This window comes from Cynara cardunculus, assembly GCF_001531365.2.
Source record: "Cynara cardunculus var. scolymus isolate 2C chromosome LG 5, CcrdV1, whole genome shotgun sequence".
Lineage (NCBI taxonomy): Eukaryota > Viridiplantae > Streptophyta > Magnoliopsida > Asterales > Asteraceae > Cynara > Cynara cardunculus.
In genome coordinates, this window is record NC_037532.1 from 37,142,198 (window position 1) to 37,160,630 (window position 18,433).

General features: G+C 33.0%; 4 protein-coding genes across 4 annotated transcripts; 2 read left to right on the forward strand and 2 right to left on the reverse strand.

Annotated features, from left to right (window-relative positions):
* Positions 1-229: 229 nt before the first annotated feature.
* Positions 230-3,324, reverse strand: LOC112513424 (uncharacterized protein At3g27210-like). The gene is made up of 3 exons (XM_025119685.1): positions 2,961-3,324; positions 1,638-1,718; positions 230-717 (listed from the first exon to the last, which is right to left on the reverse strand). The coding sequence occupies exons 1-3, from the start codon at positions 3,154-3,156 to the stop codon at positions 356-358; spliced, it is 639 nt and encodes a 212-aa protein (XP_024975453.1). The 5' UTR covers positions 3,157-3,324; the 3' UTR covers positions 230-355.
* Positions 3,325-6,082: 2,758 nt separating this feature from the next.
* LOC112513841 (ribulose-phosphate 3-epimerase, cytoplasmic isoform-like) lies at positions 6,083-10,754 on the forward strand. Its single transcript, XM_025120215.1, has 8 exons — positions 6,083-6,199; positions 7,359-7,363; positions 8,297-8,359; positions 8,443-8,549; positions 9,389-9,486; positions 9,643-9,735; positions 9,824-9,865; positions 10,599-10,754. The coding sequence occupies exons 1-8, from the start codon at positions 6,083-6,085 to the stop codon at positions 10,752-10,754; spliced, it is 681 nt and encodes a 226-aa protein (XP_024975983.1).
* Positions 10,755-12,649: 1,895 nt separating this feature from the next.
* Positions 12,650-13,990, forward strand: LOC112513078 (protein LYK2-like). The gene has a single exon (XM_025119202.1). The coding sequence runs from the start codon at positions 12,650-12,652 to the stop codon at positions 13,988-13,990; it is 1,341 nt and encodes a 446-aa protein (XP_024974970.1).
* A 1,987-nt stretch (positions 13,991-15,977) lies between these two features.
* Positions 15,978-16,552, reverse strand: LOC112513271 (calcium-binding protein CML38-like). The gene has a single exon (XM_025119490.1). It carries the CDS (start codon positions 16,517-16,519, stop codon positions 16,103-16,105), a length of 417 nt encoding a protein of 138 aa, XP_024975258.1. The 5' UTR covers positions 16,520-16,552; the 3' UTR covers positions 15,978-16,102.
* Positions 16,553-18,433: the final 1,881 nt, after the last annotated feature.

An 18,433-nucleotide genomic window follows, 5' to 3' on the forward strand; every position in this document is an offset into this window, starting at 1 on the left:
ACCCTATCCCTCAAAATTGATAGTTTGATACTCCAAGTGTAATTAATTAAAGATCTACAACTTTTATAAAAAAAATGTGCAACTTTTTTTCACATCTGGGTAAAAGGTTGATTAGTAGAATCGAACCCATGTGTAGTCTTTGTATTGTATGTACATATTAAGATATTATATTATATTATTCCATTTATAAAATTGTTCCATATGTAACACTACCTTTAATTTTTCATTCGGGAAAACATGTACTTGTTGTGTAACTATATTATCGACCGCAGAAAAGTTACTATGGCTTTACATAATTATAATACTCCCCAAGAAAATACGCCTTTCGGTTCAATCCACAATCAAAGTCGAATGGCTAATTTATAACCCGACAACCCTTCTTTTGCCTTCCCACGCTACGGACAGAAAGCAAAGTAGAAAAGCAACCCTGCATAGAAGTCCCCCTTTTCGGCTTCAAACCATCTTTGTTCAACCCCATTTCACCATCTTTCTTGGGTGGTTCATCGATTTCCTCAACCTTTTCTCTTAGGCTTTCTTTAAAAAGGTCCAAAAGTCTCATCTTTTTTTCGGTTGGAGTTGGAGATGGAGATGGCTCAAGTGTTGAACCATGAACTAAGTTGTTGTCCGGGGGGATGGCTATGGCTCTTCCGTTAGATTGTGGGGTTCCTACGGTTAAGCTATGGTGTACCGGCGTATTGCCTCTCGATGGGGTAAATTCTGCATAGGTTGCAAGAAAATGTAAACACAAAACAAAGCCCTTACGTGTTCGATAATAATCATTGAGTCCTCCTCTTTCAGGAGGACACTTTCCAAGAGATGGAATAGAATAACCCGGTTGAAGCTGTATATACTATTGAGATTCACAATATATAATAAAAATTCTAGCAACGATTGACTTGTTGAACCATATAACCATCGTATACTTGATTATTTGTTTGGAATAATTGCAAAAATAACCAAAATTGGAGATGACCCGTCACAAAAACACCAACTTTTTTCAAAATTAACAGAAAATAACCACCTATTTTGCAAAAAAAAAGAAGAGAAAACCCTTTTTCAAGTTTTGTCGGCCCATCTCGGAAAAAAAAAGAGAACCAAAACCTTTTCTTTGCGAAACATACCTTTTTCAAGTTTTGTCAGCCCATCTCGCATAAGGGACATCAAAACCCTCATTTTTGCAAATTAGGGGTTTCGCTCATGGTTTTTGAAGAGAAGACCACAAAGCGAATAAAATATGTCGAAAAGTGGTAAAGAAACGGGTTTATCTGAAACAGGTGGTTATTTTGTGCTAATTTAAAAAAAGTGGTCATTTTTTTCGGGATAACTGCGGGTTTTCAGGTCAGCTTACGCGCACCGACTAGTCCTCCAGGCGACCACAAATGGCGTTGAGTCATCGCAAGTGAACCTCCAGGCTACAAGGGATTTGACAACGCCTAGATTCGAACCCGAGGTAGATGATATTTTCCACCACAACCCACGTGGTTAATTAAAAGTGGTCATTTTGTGACGGGTACACTCCAATTTTGGTTATTTTTGTGATAATCCCTTATTTATTTCTTAGAACTATCATCGGGGTACTCGAAATGAAATGAAAGGTAGGCTTTTAGTTTTTAAGAATCAATGATGATGTTACTTACCACCATTAACACTCATAAAGTCATCTTCATAATCTGAATCTAACCATGCTTGGGAGTCAAAGAAGGTCTCCTCTTTACTGCCTGCAAATGCAAAATAACACATTCATTAAAGATCCAAATAGAGATAAAAAGACATTAGCTTCCATTATTGAGCCCATAAAGAATCAATGCACTCAAGATCTTGCCTTTTGATTATATGTATGCAATCAAAATCAAAATCAACATAAACATAGTTTATCCCAAGCAAATAACATTAGTCATTAACACATTTATGTTTGTGGCCCAGTCTGCATAAATCTCATGTCCCTTTCTGTCCACCAATTACGTGAAACCACATCATCACTTTGTTGACAAGAAAGAAAAAAAATGAATTAAATAAATTTATATTTGAGCAAAAACACAGCAACCCCAACCACCGGACTCACATGAAACCTGCCCACTATATAAGAACTACATGTGAGGAGGTATTTCAAAGTTGATTTTTATTCTAGCAAATGACCTTTCACTCTTATTCTCCATGTTTGTTTGCTAGCAAAGTACATGAAAACCAGCAAACAAAACCAGCAAAGCATGACATACCTACCAATTATATTATGATCTAGAGGAAGAAATGATCAAACCTAAACAAATAATATGACCCAAACAGATGTGAAAGAGAGTCAATTTACAACAATTTTGATTGAATTATTGTATAAAACATGATGAATTGATACTCTTAAAGATATATGAAACCCCTTTAAATTTCTTTTTATAGGAGCATGTCTAGCTGATATATGACTCTATCGTATGTATAATAAATAAATAATATAATAATTCAACTTAGGAAATAAAGAAAAAACTAATATCCTCAAAAGAACTCCAAGAAGGACCTCCCTTTGACAAAATGAATAAATAACATCACCATATTTTACATAATATATAAAATAACATTGCGAATCAAGTACACAAAGGTAGCATAATCATGAGAATCACAAGTTATTACATAAAAGCTTTAAGATCATTAGACGTCAAGTGTAATCAACTCAAAATCAGAACCCAGAAATTGAATCAATCAAGGAGTTAGGAACTGAAATCGCCATCAAGTATTCGAATAAACAATGATTTAAACACACCCACACATTGAATTAAGCAACTAATTGCAGAAATCAAAGCTACGAATCAAACAAAATCGGAATCCCTATCAATAAACCCAATATTCATGAAGTAAATTAGAGCTATGAACAAAATTATAAAACAGAACACTGAAAAAGCATCAAAACTAGAGCAATAATTGAACAAAACCAACAAAAAATGGAAAATAGATTATACGAAAGTAAAATATACCATAATCGGAGAAAGCAGGCGGCGACTGAGATGGGGGCAACTGAGGTTTAACAGCAACATGGCCATTCACCATCGGAAGTTTACCGCTCATTGGGGAAGATTGAATCACTAACTTATGATCTGGTTTTGAAGAATCAAACGACACTTGCACCTTCATTGCAGAAGCCTTATGATGAATCGACACACAAGCACCCATTTGTTCTTCGAAATCAACCGACAACGATTGTTCTTCCCACCCACCACCCAGATGCTTTTGGGGAAGAAAAGTATGAGTGGATTGTGGAATCAATTAAGAGGGAAATTTGTTCGAGTGGAAAGAAGGATCCGGAGAGAGGGGGAAATGGGAACTATTTGTAATGCGATCAAGAAGATGATCAAATTTGGAATGTTTTTATATGATTTGATCAATATTTGTAAACTTGATATTTTCTTTGATCATAACCAAGAGTCAAATTGTAACCACTTCTTCACATTAAAATATTTACATATCATTGCATGTTTTTGCATGACACATTTTTTTATATCGACATAACATATATCATATCTACTTGTGAGAAAAATAGTTATAGTAAGAAGCGTTGTACTTGCTTCAGTGCGTTTTATCTCATTGCATCTTTATCTTAATATGCATTCAAGGATGATGATTTCTTCTTACGTTTTTCACCATAACTCAACCATATATATATATATATATATATATAATAAGCAAAGGATCATGTGAAAAGAAAAATTACGATGAAAAATGTAAGAAGAGATTTAGACTCTTGATCACTTTTAATCTCATGTTCATCCATGAATTGCACTTTAGAAGTAAATTGATCTGGTGCATCTTGTTGCATTTCATTAAAATTGATATTCAACTAGGGTTAATTCAAGGGTAGAGATCTCTTCTTACGCTTCTCACAATAACTTTATTTCTCATCGAAACTCAACCTTATATATATATATGTATGTGTGAGAGAGATTAAATAATATAAAATATATGCAATAAAAAAAAATCAACTCGACACTTGAAATATACATAAAAATATAGAGGTGGTTTCATTACAAACTTAACCACGAGTATAAATCATGCAAACCACTATATTTATATGTTTATGAAAATGATGAGTGTCCATTTCTTATGACTATATATTTATGGAAGATTATCATAATTTGTTTATTATGATCAAAATTTTATATTAAAAAACAACCTGTAAAATCGGATATTCATTAAACTAGATGGACGATTAAAATTAGGTTTATATAATTTGTATAACTATGATGGTTTGTAAATGACCTGCTCTCAAAAAAAAAAAAATACTTTGTTTATATTAATCAGTAAAATATGGTTTTTATATTAATGTTTTAATTAATTGTAAATAAAAATATAACTAACTTTGGTGGTTAAATATTAAATCGCATACCAACTAATGTGTTGTTAACGAAAGAACCACGTATTCTTACGTGCCATTTTTTTATGTTAAACATTATTTTTTATGGATTTTTCTATTTAAAAAGAGATTTTGGAAGGTGGTAGAGCCTTAAATACCAACCACTAAACTAAAAAAAAATATGAAAGACGACGTAATTTGAATAAAAACACTTTTAGTTATGTTTAAAGATATAATCTTACGTCTTACTTAAAAAATTAATTTTTATTGGAAAAATGTAATAAATTACCCGAGTTGATATGATCGACTTTTTCCAAGTCAAACCACATTGACCTTTTTACATGATCAATCTGTGATTTTACGAGACTTTGATCCACTTTAAACGTACACCTCTGGAGCAAACATCATGAACCCACTGCTCTCCCCATATTCCTACTCCTCTATTTTAACCATATGATATCCCTTAATATGTGATGAAACTCAAAACGAACCTTCCTTTGTATCATTTTGATTTTGTTACAACTTTCATTTTTGTGTATATATATATATATATATATTTCGTTTAGATTTGTTATTTAAAATGGAGAAAGTAATACATGTTATAATTGGTTTGTACTTTCCATTTGTAAATATTTCTTTTTTTCGACATTTTCCTTGATCAATTCATCATGTTTATTAAATATCCCTTGTTGACCAATTCGTCATGTTTTTATCCAAATTCTATTGAATTCCTCGTCTCTTCCATCCCCTTGCTTCCTAAAACTCTTTTATTATCCCTCCCAATACAAACCATGGATATATATATATATATATATATATATATATATATATATATATATATATATATANATATATATATATATATATATATATATATATATATATATATATATATATATATATATGTTAAATGAAAATCTCTCTTTTTGTTTTCATATCAACCAATCGTTTGAATACATATATTATTTTACTTTATTGATTACCAGGAACAAAATAAACCAGTAAAAAAATTTATATTATCATTGTTGCGAAAAAGCGTGCTACGTGTGCCCGACTCATCTTCATCTTTGATTCATTTTGTTCATGTTTGTTCGATTTGTAGTCTTAATCTCCATCTCTATTTGATATATTTCATTTGTTCGATTTTGCAACATTCCTCTCTAACTTGGTTGCGTTGATGGAGTTTAGAAAAAAATATGAGAGATCACTAATGTTTTTTGGGGTTTAGGTTTAGAGAAAAACCATAAAAAAATGAAGAACGAGTTTTTTTTTTTTTTACTTCCTTCTCTTTGCGTCCCTTTTCTTTGTAAAAAAGTTTCGAGAACACAACGTTAAGTGTTGTTTTTAGTGTTCAATAGACCCATAATTTTTAGCGATTGAGTTGGAGATGTCCTGATTGTTATTTTTTAAGACAAATTTAGCGTAAAACCCTTGCCATTCTTGAAAAATGAAGTTGGTTTTCCTTTGAAACTGAATAACCGTCGATCAAGAATCCCTTTTATTTAGAAGTAGTGATTTGTTGGCAACCCTTTGATCAAGAAATCTTGAAGATCATTATTACTTTCCAATAAAAGAAGGAGGTTTGAGTTTGACTGAATTGCAAATAAAATGCTGAGGTTTGGTAACGCCGTCACCACCAATATCAATCCTAGGGCATTTCGTTGCGTATTTCTCTCCACCACCACACCCAAGTTCTGCAATTCGCCCATCACTGATATCGGAATCTCCTCCAAATTTCCAATAATGTCGATGGCGGTTGCAGCCAAGATAGCACCGTCGATGCTATCATCAGACTTCGCCAATCTGGCATCAGAGGCCGACCGCATGCTTAGATCCGGCGCCGATTGGCTTCACATGGACATCATGGTACCACTCTGATCTCTCTTTCTTCTCCACTATTTTACCCAAATTCTATTAATCTTTTCGCAATTACACTTTTGCAAGTTCTTACGAAGAACCGTCTAATTCAGTATTTTCTGCTTTTTGTTGCGATTTTCTCGAAAGGGGTTGGATATGAAATTATGTAAGATTGCAACTCTTGACCTAAATATATTGATGAGAAACTTAAGGTCCATTTGTTAGCAACTTAATAAGGTTAACGGGACTCCTAGGCTTATTCAATCAGCTATATTGTATGGTAGTGGCCTAATAATATAGAAAGTGGTTTATCTAGTAAGCTTTCAGGAGGAAGCTTTATGCAGAAAGCGAAAAAGATGGACGTCCCAATTAAAAAAAGCCCTTTCCAAGTTCCATATATGAAAATCCCTCCCAAATAAAAACTTTTTTAATATATAAATACAGATCAATCTACACATACAACTTTATCCATGCATGATATAATAGAAAACCAACCAAACGGCCCCTTAATCTTACTCGCCAATGATATTTAGGTTCTTATTATTCAGAATCCCCACAAAATGAAATTGGATAAAATCTACCAGGAATTCCGTTCACAATAGCCGATTGACCCTCCTCACTTTATAGCCACCTTTTGAACTTAGTGACTGAAATAGACAGAGTTACCCCAGTGGCACTTAATTCAACTTGCATAATGTCTACTTTTTCTGAATATCATATTGAAAAAAGTGGGTTATCGCAGGTTGCGTAAATTCTAGTTGCATAACCTCGGCTATTTCGGTCAATAAGTTGAGATGATGGCTATAAGTGAACAGGGGGTGTCGGAACAGGATGGCTATTTTGGACAATTTCCCGGTAAATGTAAATCCCACTCGAAAATACAAACAATTGCTAAGCATGTTGGGTTTTGGTGAATGCTTTTGGGTTCCTTGCTCCATTTTTTGGCGTCGAATGCATATCAGATTCACGGCCATATGGAGAAATCTGTATCCAATAACTAACTACGCATAGGATGTCATGGAGGATAATTGGGGATAGGGGAAGAGTAGTTTATGGAACTCTCAAGAAAGGCTATGAACATACAACTCACTACTCATATTTTTTATTTTGATCACTTAGGATTTCTCCAAGTCGGTTAGTTAACCGGTTGTTTTTGGTGAATTTGCAGGATGGGTAGGTCCTAGACTCAGCTATAAACCTTGTTTTTGGTAACCATGGGTCTAGGGGCCAGTTTTTGCTTACCTTGACTAATTCCATGGGGTCCTGAAGATAACAACCACGAAAATCCCCAAGGAGATTTGAACTGCTGACCTATGGGGAGGACCCCATAAGATCTCGTTTTTATTTGCCGGTTGAGTTGGCCCTTAGGGTGCGTTTGGTATCCATATATAACAGGGGACAGAAGAGACAGAACAGGACAAAAGAGTTTTTCAACGTTTGGTAAGACAGAACTGGATAGAACAAAACAGGTAAAATGACCAATTTGCCTCAAATGAGTTTTTATATCTTTCATATATTTTGATTAATTCATGTAAATATTAAATTATAATAAAATGAATGTTTTTAATAACAAAATATATCATTAGAAAGTTCCGTCAAGAAGTTAAAATGAGACCAAAATAAATAGTTTATGCAGTTTCCAAATTTTATTTTATACCTTTTCTATATTATTTTTTTATTATTAATAATTATAAATGACATAAATTGACCAAAGTATAGAAGCTGTATAAAAACAATATTTTGAGGACAATAAAGTGAAAGTTAAAAGAGCATAAAGTGTAATAAATAAAATTTAAAGAATGGATAAAATGTAAAGATAGAGGCGTATTTTGATGTTTTAGAAGAGAATTAAATTTTATTTTGAGGGTATGTTTAATAAAATATAGGATTATCCCCCTTGTTCCATGGAGTGGGGGTGGAACTCACTTGTTCCACTATGTTCCGAATAGAAGTCCTGCCAAACGTTAAAATGTGATTTTTGTTCTGATCTGTCCTATCCAGTGTACCAAACGCACCCTTAAGGTGTATCCTTATAAGATATTACAAGATGTTCGATTTTTAGCAATATGTATGGCCATTTGTGCTGACGTCCTTCGTTTTCTGCAGTCACTTTGTACCAAATCTTACGATTGGTGCTCCGGTCATTGCGAGTTTAAGAAAACATACCAAGTAAACCCTTCATTTATTCAACGTGAGCTTCCAACTTCGCAACTTATTCATCATGAATAAGCTTTTCTTTTCTGGTTATGCAGGGGTTATTTGGATTGCCACCTTATGGTCACAAACCCTCTTGATTATGTGGAACCATTCGGAAAAGCTGGTGCTTCAGGTTTTACTTTTCATGTGGAGGTGTCCAAAGGTCCGACAATGTCTGTTTGGAATACCGTCACAACAGAATTGGTTTTATAGGACGCCAAATATATCTAAATGTTCTAATAGACTACTTTATGGGATTGAACAATTGTGCACCCCATGTAAAGGTGTTACAATAAGTTGATAGGGCGCTTTTGGGCGTCCTAAGACGTTCTTAGGACAACTTTTGAAATAAAGTGTCATATTAGTCTTTTTATATGACATTATTTGAAAAAATTTCTTATAAAAGCAAGTGTCCTATAAAAAAAAGTTAGTACGACACTTAATTTAAAAAACGTCTTAAAAAACTTGTTAGGATGCTCAAATACGTTATGTTATCCTACAATAATATCTTTATACACGATTCACAATTGTTTGGTTTTATAAACTTAAGTCCTATGATGCAGCCTATTAGGACATTTAGGGCCTGAACATATTCGGAGCATAACGAGCTTAATGAGACTCACAACTTATTCGGTCAACTATACATGATTGTTTGGTAATGGCTTGATGATTTAGAAAGTAGCTTATTCAGTAAGCTATGAGGCTTCATGCAAAAAGCAAGTTTTTTTCCGAAACCCCTCTCCCAATTAAAGGACACGTTCATTCCGTCTATGAAAAAACCTCTCAAACAAAATCTTCTCAATCTATACAGACAAATTCATCCACACAGACAACTTTGTCCATACAAGACTTGATGAAAAACCAACTAAACATCCCCTTAGATCTTTCACATCATATAGAAGCCGATTTTGTTGTAGTGTACCATTTTACATTTTTAGTTCCAAAAGCTAAAGCTCTATTTCGTTTAGTAAAGCATCTTAAAGAACTTGTTAATTGTTGCAGATAATTGGCAAGAACTCGTTCATCAAATTAAAGCCAAGGGCATGCGGCCTGGTGTGGCATTAAAGCCAGGAACCCCCATTGAAGAAGTGTATTCGCTGGTGTGAATAATCTGGCTCCTAAAACCTTATCTATCTAATAATAAAATTAGTGTTACTATTTAATATCTCGAGCCAATTTGCATTATTATGTAGCTGTTGAATGATTCTACACAAAATTGTTTTGGTCGTGAATGTTTTTCTTTTTGCGATGCATAGCTTCAAGGTGAACATCGTGTGGAGATGGTTCTTGTTATGACCGTTGAACCTGGATTTGGTGGACAAAAGTTCATGTCAGAAATGATGAATAAGGTACACGAGGATGTTAATATTGCTGCTTCACATATGAATACATTTTGGTGTTGTAACTGATTTTATTAACCGTTGATTCTGTTTTTAGGTACGCACACTGAGAGAAAAGTTTCCAACACTCGATATAGAGGTTAGTTGTTCTATTCTATTTACATAATTTGTTGAATTCCGAAATTCTCCTACACACGTCATTCTTTAGGATTTATTGATGCTACCTAGACCCTACTTTTCAATGAGATATACTAGGTTCGTTTGGTTTGAGTAGTCTTGCTGTTTGTGTGGGGTTCATGGCGTATGCGAGTGAACGAGAATTTACGTAAATGGTGATGCAATGAAGTGATTAGGATGCATTATTGAAGTCGGGATCCATTGTAACTGTTGGAGTCCTGTATTGGCCAGACTTTGATCATTCTTCTCGCTATATATCAGAAGGTCCCTTTTCTCCTCAAAAAGTACTCTTTGGAGTATAATCTAATGGAGGTTCCACATAACACATTCTCACATGGTATCAGAGCCTATGTCTACCACTATAGGGAAATCGGTACTCTTCTAGTCCCCTTTCGACACTCTTGGGATGAAGTGTACCTGTCTAGCCTCCGTTGGCAGGGCGTGTTAGAGTCCATGTCGGCTAAACCTTGTTGAAATTTATGTGTCTCTCTCTCTCTCTCTCTCTCTCTCTATATATATATATATATATAGTCCTATTCTTTTACAAACCCAATAATTCGTACAAATTTACAAACTAGTTTTCATGTGACAACACGTGTGGCACAGTGTTTACACAGCGTTGTTTCATATGTTTAATTTTCACGACTGTTTTGCAGTTTCATGAGGATCATGTTTACATTTATGATGCATTGCAGGTAGATGGAGGTTTAGGGCCTTCAACTATTGATGATGCATCTAGAGCGGGGGCAAACTGCATCGTTGCAGGCAGTTCGGTGTTTGGAGCCGCCGACCCGGCTGAGGTTATATCATTGTTAAGGAAAAGTGTCGTTGAGGCGCAGAAATGTAGTTGAAATTTACGCATTTTAGTATGTAGACTACTGTTGTTGTCATCAATCTCTGAAACACATTAAACTTGTACGAATTGTATGGGTACACCTTCAAATCGAGCCAAACCCAACGAATCCAGTAAAATATCATGTAGAGTTAAGACGGGCGAACCTAAACAGAGGCACAGTGTCACCGCTTCCTGGTTGTGTCAGTAGTGGAAAAGAATTACATTATTGAAGGGTGAGAACGTAATGTTTGTTGCGTGTCTCTATATTTCTTATAATGGTTTGTAAAAATTCTATAGGTTTTGTTTTTATGGTCAAATGGTGTTACTTTTTAAAAGAAATCTCGGCCAAGGTTTAGGGTCTTTTAATAAATGTTTAATGGGTCATTTATCTTATAGGATGAGCATGATAAAGACCGATAATTGTAACTAGTAAGAGGGCATGACAACGACCGAGGTTTTGCGTGGTAAGTGAGGGAGAAACTTTTACCTGGTTAGCGCTTATTGTTGAGACGGTGATAAACAATCTATTTTAATGGCCAAGAATATTACCTGACTAGTTAAGTGATGATGGTTACTGATGTTAGTAAGCATTTATTCGGTAAGCATTTGACAAACAACTATTTAAAAAGTTGTTTGGTGCTAGTAGTGTTATTCATGTTTAAACTAGATTTAGAATGTAGGATTGCATCAAAGCGCTTAACTTTATAAAGGTAAAACTTTACGGTGTTTTTGTTGTTTTTATATCCTCATGATGTTGATGTTTTACTGTGAAGATTCAATGTTAATTTTGTGATCTGAAACCCAATCTTATGATTTTATAATATGAGTTGAATCTCATAGAGAACTTTATTCTCATATTTTTGTGATTGTGTATAAGTAATGATGTTATGTTATATGTAATTGTGTGTTGGGATCTGTTTAGCTTTAAGCCGGATCAATGTGCAGCATGTGTTGTCACGTGTAGATTCATCTCCTTGTACCCATGTCTCTCCATTCTTAACAATGTTGTTCAATTATGAGTCAATAAAAACAACTTTTTTTAATTTTACATTATTTAATTTAATTTTTGTCGTCTAAAATCACCCACCACCATCTCCTTTTTTAAATCATATTTCATATAACCATAAATTTATTTATTTGTTAGACAAGTCTCAAAATGTCAATTTCATTAGACTTTTTCTTTGATACTATGTAAGAATATGTAGAACTCAGGACTTACGTTCTAAAACAGAGAATGAAAGATCAATATATATTTCGAAGTCATGCTTTTTATAATTTTCCAGTTGTTTCTTTAACATGTTTTTTTAAATTATCATCTACCTTATCAGCTAGTCTTTATCAAAATTTAAACATTATTAATTTATCAGCTAACAATTAATTTATTAGAGCACTTCTTATAAGAACCCCTTTTCTTGTAGTGTCATCTTCAACTCACATAATTAATTAAGAACTTATATATAATAGTTATTATAAGAATAAGAACTTCTCTTCTGGTCCTATGTATTTTTGCAGCATCAGTAATTATTATATAAAAACTTCTTTTCGTATTATTAAGTCATTACCAAAAAATCTTATACAACTGACTGACAGAATAAACTGTAATTCCTACTAACAATGGTTTTAAGTGTCCATTTAAACAATGGTGTGGCCCCAAAATCCAACTTTTTGCTCTGGATTCCACTCTTCAACCATCTCGATGAATATGCTATGCATGTGGAGCATTCATCCCCTTTTTATTTTGATTATAAATCATTATAGAAAACCAAACCCACGATTCTTGGCCTTCCAACATTTGGGGATTAGGGTTTTTCTAACACTATATTACCACATAACCAAGTGCCAACATCCATTGCAACTCAACAATCTTCAAACTAATTTCACCAATTTTATATCATCGATATGAATCCCAAAATGAGGGCAATTCGGGTTTATATCGCAGTTAGCATGCTTGCTTTCGTTATATGCATTGTGGTTGCGGCATCTGTGTTTTACGTGATCGTATGCAAGAGGAGGAAGAAGAAGAAGAAGATGAAGCCGAAGCATTGTTTATCGTGCAACAGAAGTGTCGATTTGGAGCTCCAACAATTGAGTTTAAGTGTCCGAACTGCGAGCGAAAAGAAAGTCTCGTTCGAATCCTCGTCCCAGATGGAATCTTTGGACGACCATATCCTCCCCACCACCCCACGGAAGGTGGCGGCAATGGTGGTGGAGAGCTATACGGTGGAGGAGCTGAGAGTAGCCACCACTGAGTTCTCCTCCACCAATTTGATCGAGGGATCTGTGTATCATGGCCGCCTCAAAGGAAAAGACGTGGCGGTCAAATGCACAAGTCCCGATACCATCTCCAAGATCAAGTTCGAGCTCTTTCAGAGCCCGAATCGTTTCCACTCGAACATAATCCGACTGCTGGGATTTTGTATGGGAGACGGTACTATCACAAACACGATAGCCACCCACGATGAGTTTTTGGTGTTCGAATACGCCAAAAACGGATCTTTAAAAGATTGGATTCATGGCGGTTTAGCGATGAAGAGCCATTTCATTGCTTCGTGTTCTTGTTTCTTGACTTGGAACCAAAGGCTAAATATTTGTTTGGACGTAGCAAATGCGTTACAATATATGCATCAAGTACTGAACCCGAGTTACGTTCATAGGAACATGAAGAGCCGGAATATCTTTCTAGACGAGGAATTTCATGCCAAAGTTGGTAACTTTGGCATGGAAGAATGTGTTCGATATCAGAATTATCCCGAAGAAGTACCTGCTTCGGGATATCTGTATTCAACTTATCCTTCATCTTGGGACGAAGGGTACATTGCGCCCGAATATTCAAATTCGGGCGCCATTAGTCCAAGCATGGATATTTACGCTTTTGGGATTGTTTTGCTCGAAATACTATCGGGAAAACCGCCTATTAGGAGGGGTAAATCGGAGAGTAAAGACGACGGTTGTCGGTTATCGGAAAGAATCAAGCATATTCTCAACTCCGGTATCGTGGCGGAGAAAGTGAGGGAATGGATGGATAACGCGTTGGGTGAGAATTATCCGTTTGAGGTGGCGATGAAGTTGGTGAATCTTGCGAGAGAGTGTGTGGATGACGATCCATCGTTGCGGCCGACGGCCGGAGAAGTGGTGGTGAAGCTGACGGAATTGGTGGCGGAGGGCGAGGAGGAGCAAGTGATCGTTCGGGAAAGCTCCTGTAGACCTCTAGTAGCCCAGCCATTTGCAATTAAGGATGTAAATGATTTTTAATTGTATTTTGTTATGATATCTAAAATCAGTATTGGGATATTTAAATATATATGATATTGAACGAGCTTTTACTCTTTTTTTCGTGGTTATTATTTCTTTAGTTATGTCATAAGGTTATAAATTTAAAGGGATTGTTTGGCGGTTACAGAATGATTTGATTCATTATAATTAAGAACTTTTTATAATATAGTATAACATGAAATGTAATTGTTCGGTAATTGTTTACAATGAAATTAGGGTGCTGAATGTTTAAGGGAGACCTATAATACAAAATTATTTAAAGAGTTTTAGAATTATAAAGATATAGACTTTTTTTTTGTCAAACAAGATTTATCTTTTAACGATTCATAAACTGACTCTTAATAGAATTATTAAGAGGTAAACAAACGACTCATAAATAAAAACTCATTTAAGATCATATCTCTGATTCATCCATACTTTTGTTTAACTAGACTTGTTCTTCTTTACTTTGATATATGTTGAAATATTCCCTCTCTATATAAAAGGTTTTAGCATTTTAATGTAACACCAGTAATTTAGTAATGTATAAATCTTGTTACATTTTATTGATTTTTACCAGACTACAAGGGTAGACTAGTCTATTTGCAACAAGAGCTTATTAATCTGACTAGTTGTTAAGTTTTTGTTAGCGGTTTGTTAGTCTTCTGTAATTCTGAGTATAAATAAAAATACTCTTTTAATTCAATCAATCAACGAAATTGCTCCCCACTTTTCTTCTATAGTTCGTGATATGGTATCAGAGTATAAATAAAGTTTTGTTCCACTTATTTGAATGACAAAATGTATCTTATTCTCTTTTAGATATACCTACCAAATAAATATTTAAATATTAAAAGAGTACATGTTTAAAAATAACATTTGACCAATCGTTCCGCCCCTGGGTCTGGGTGTGTGATATATTATAAAACGTTGTTTGAGTTGTACCTTTTCATTGGTTTGGAAGGTTGACCATGTTTTGTTGCAACTTGTAAGAAAGGGCAGGCAGTTGCAATCTCAAATCCAATATTATTTTTCGTCACGTTAACAAGACCAGGTTTTATTACTCCAATTTTTATTTTCAATAAAACACGTTTCTAGAAAACAACCGGTTGCATACATAGTTATAAAGACCGTATAATTATATACATTGGTGTTTTTTAATTGTTATATTTTATTTTGAATATTTAACATAAATTTATCACATTGTAATTGTAAATTTTCTATTTTTAGAAACCTAATAAAACTTTCCATATTAAAATGATTAACATTTAAAATTCTTTTAAATAAATAAATTATTGAACTTTCCCAATTTTTAATGATTAAATCTTAAACATTTTTTCTAATAAATTTTATACCAAATTTTAGAAATTGATTACCTTTATTCTTTTAACCAAAAAAATTAGTTATACTTTTTCAAACCATTGGCACCCAACGCTATCGCTCGCTATCGCCACTGCTGTCATTTACCTTTTTTTTTTTTTTTTTTATGTGTACTCATTCTACATTGTAGGAAAAAAAAAAAAGAAGGAACTGAAATACAAAAAATAGATAAAAAGAGATGGATGACGGGGGCAACATTGGTGATGAAGAGTAGACAACAATAGGGCAATGAGGTGTGCCAATGTTGTTAGGTGTGATGGATTTCACTTACATACTATTTGAAAACGATAAACATTTATAATTCTTTTTGGGTAAAAAGATGTGATCCATTTCTAAAAATTCCATGTTTTATTTATTAAAGAAATTTAGTTTTATTTATTTAAAATAAAAAAATTCAGATATTTAATCATTTAAGATGGAAAAAAAATGAAACCATTCATTTTTGTATGTATGGTATTTTTAGTAGTAAAAATACTTTATTTTCCTATAAAAAAAAATCAAATCTGCTGCATTAGTTACAAGACTAGAAAATAATATTTAAAATTAAAATATGAGAAATAATATACCAAAGAAGTTACTAGAAAGATCTAGAAAGCAAATGCCGATATGACCAAAATTCCGACTTTGGTGGTTGCATTTACGGGCAATAACAATCATAAAGCTCTATCAATAAATTTATCAGAAACAAATGAAAACAATATATATACATTCATGAATATGTATATGAAACGATTACGACATCATTTCCCTAAATTCTTCAAAACTGAGGACACCGTCACCGTTCACATCAAACTTAGCGATCATCAACTTACAATCATCAAAGCTTCTCGACTCTCCCAATTTGCGAAGCATCCTTCTTAAGCTTTTCGGCGTTATACATCCGCTACCCTCCGTTTCTTCATACATCTTGAACGCCATTTTTAAATCGTTCACTTTTTCCTCTTCGTTTGCACCTTCCACTACGTTCACCAAATCCTCCAAGCTTAACAACCCGTCGCCATCTGAATCCATCATCGCCGCAGCCATCTCTGCCTCCTCCAATGACAAATCGTCACCAATGCAAATTTGAAGCTCTGACGGCGATATCTTCCCATCTCCATTTTTATCCAAATGTCTAAATACACGTATGTATTGTTGTTGTTTGTCCATCTCTATTTTTATCCCGATATAAACGATCAAGACCACAAATATATATATATATATATATATATATATTAGTTTATAGATATATGTATGTATGTATGTATGTATGTATATGTCTTAGAGAGACGAGTGTTTAACAAGTGAAATTGCATAGAAAATAGCATCTTTATATAACAACAATGTACGGCGTCCGCGTTTTGGCCACGGGGTTTGTTTTGACCAACATTTTAAAGTTTAAGGATGTAAGCGATTACGAATTTTCAAAGTCGGGGTGGAGGAAACATCTTGGAAACACACTCATCCAATAATATCATTATACTACCTTGCACTTCCAAAAATCTTCAAAATCCCCCCTCCTATTTCATGTGTGCACACCGTCATCAAACCAAAGTACAACTCTCTCTTGTATATTTAAAATTAAAAGACAACGTGGATAAATGATATTTAATAACCATTTGGTTTTTCTATAAATATAATTTAATAAAAAATTAGAGTTTTATTTTTACAATTATATTTTAAAGATTCATTTGTTTTTTTTTCTTCAAACAATTATACTAAAATATATAGTAAAATAAAGAGAAAAAATATATAAACAATTTATGAAATGATTTTTAAAACTTTAAAACGCTTTTTCTACACCTCAGATTGACTTGAATTTTCTTTTTTAGTATATTGTTGCTTTTAAAAGAATTTAAAAAAATATTGGTTTAAAATTTCAGTTTTTTTCATTTTGAAAAAGTTGTTGTAGATGCTTTAATAACTTATCTATCTAAATTAGAGAATAATGGAGAAAACTTTAAATACAGAGAATTCTCTAAAACTCTAAAAAAAAGAGGAAAGAGATATGAATTTTATTGTTTATCCCTTTAATGTTTATTTTTTAAAAAATTATTGAGAAAATAAAGTTATAGAGTATTTATATAATATAAATATTCTAAAATTGAAATTAATTGTAATCAAATTTTTTATTTAGAAAAATGGAAAAGGAAGCGACGTTATCAATTGTGAAAGTCGTAATTACAAATAATGAAATAGTGTCGTGTGGATTATGATGAAAATTTCAAGGAGGCGGTGGGGAGGGAAATTGGGAGGAAATTCGTAAAATGTAATGCCATCGTGACCACATATTACTGCTTTGCTTCTAATTAGTTAGTTAAACCACTTTTTTTCATTTTATTATTATTATTATGTTCAAGGAACCAAATAAATATACTCCAATTAAATTCTCATTTTTCTCTGTCTTATAAAATAAAAATAAAAAAAGTCATATTCGATGTGAATTATCTAAAATCTTTATTTAAAAATAAAAATAAAAATAAAAATGGATGGCTATTTAATATTTATTTTTATAAAAGTAATCCGCAACGACTCAAATGGAGGAACCGACTTTTAAAGGTCAACTTGATTGTGATTTTTGCAGGTACCATTTTAATCGAAATCCGTACATATCTCTATTTTTCTGCCATCATCTGTAACACGTAATCTATGACTCATCAATCAATTTGATTTATTATTTATTTCAAAAAAGAATATTTATTACGCCACGTTTAACTTTGATGATCATCACTTATTTCTTAAATTACAAGGATTTCATTATTTAAATTGATTTGTTAACACTCTCACGTTTCAAACAAATGTTTCTGTTTCTGTTTTTGTTTCTATTTATATTCATATAAAAATAAATATATATGTTTTCATAACTAGATTCTCATATCTACATTCAACTTCTTAAAAAGAATAAATTAATTAAGAGTAAAATTAATATAATAATTATACATCTCTAAAACTATGTTAATATATTTTTAGAATTATATTTATCAAAATCGAATTACAAATATAAATCAACGATTTTTACTTGTATTTAAATAATCTTTTTTAAGTATTGTTACTCAAGACCACAAACTTTAAACCAAGTTAATA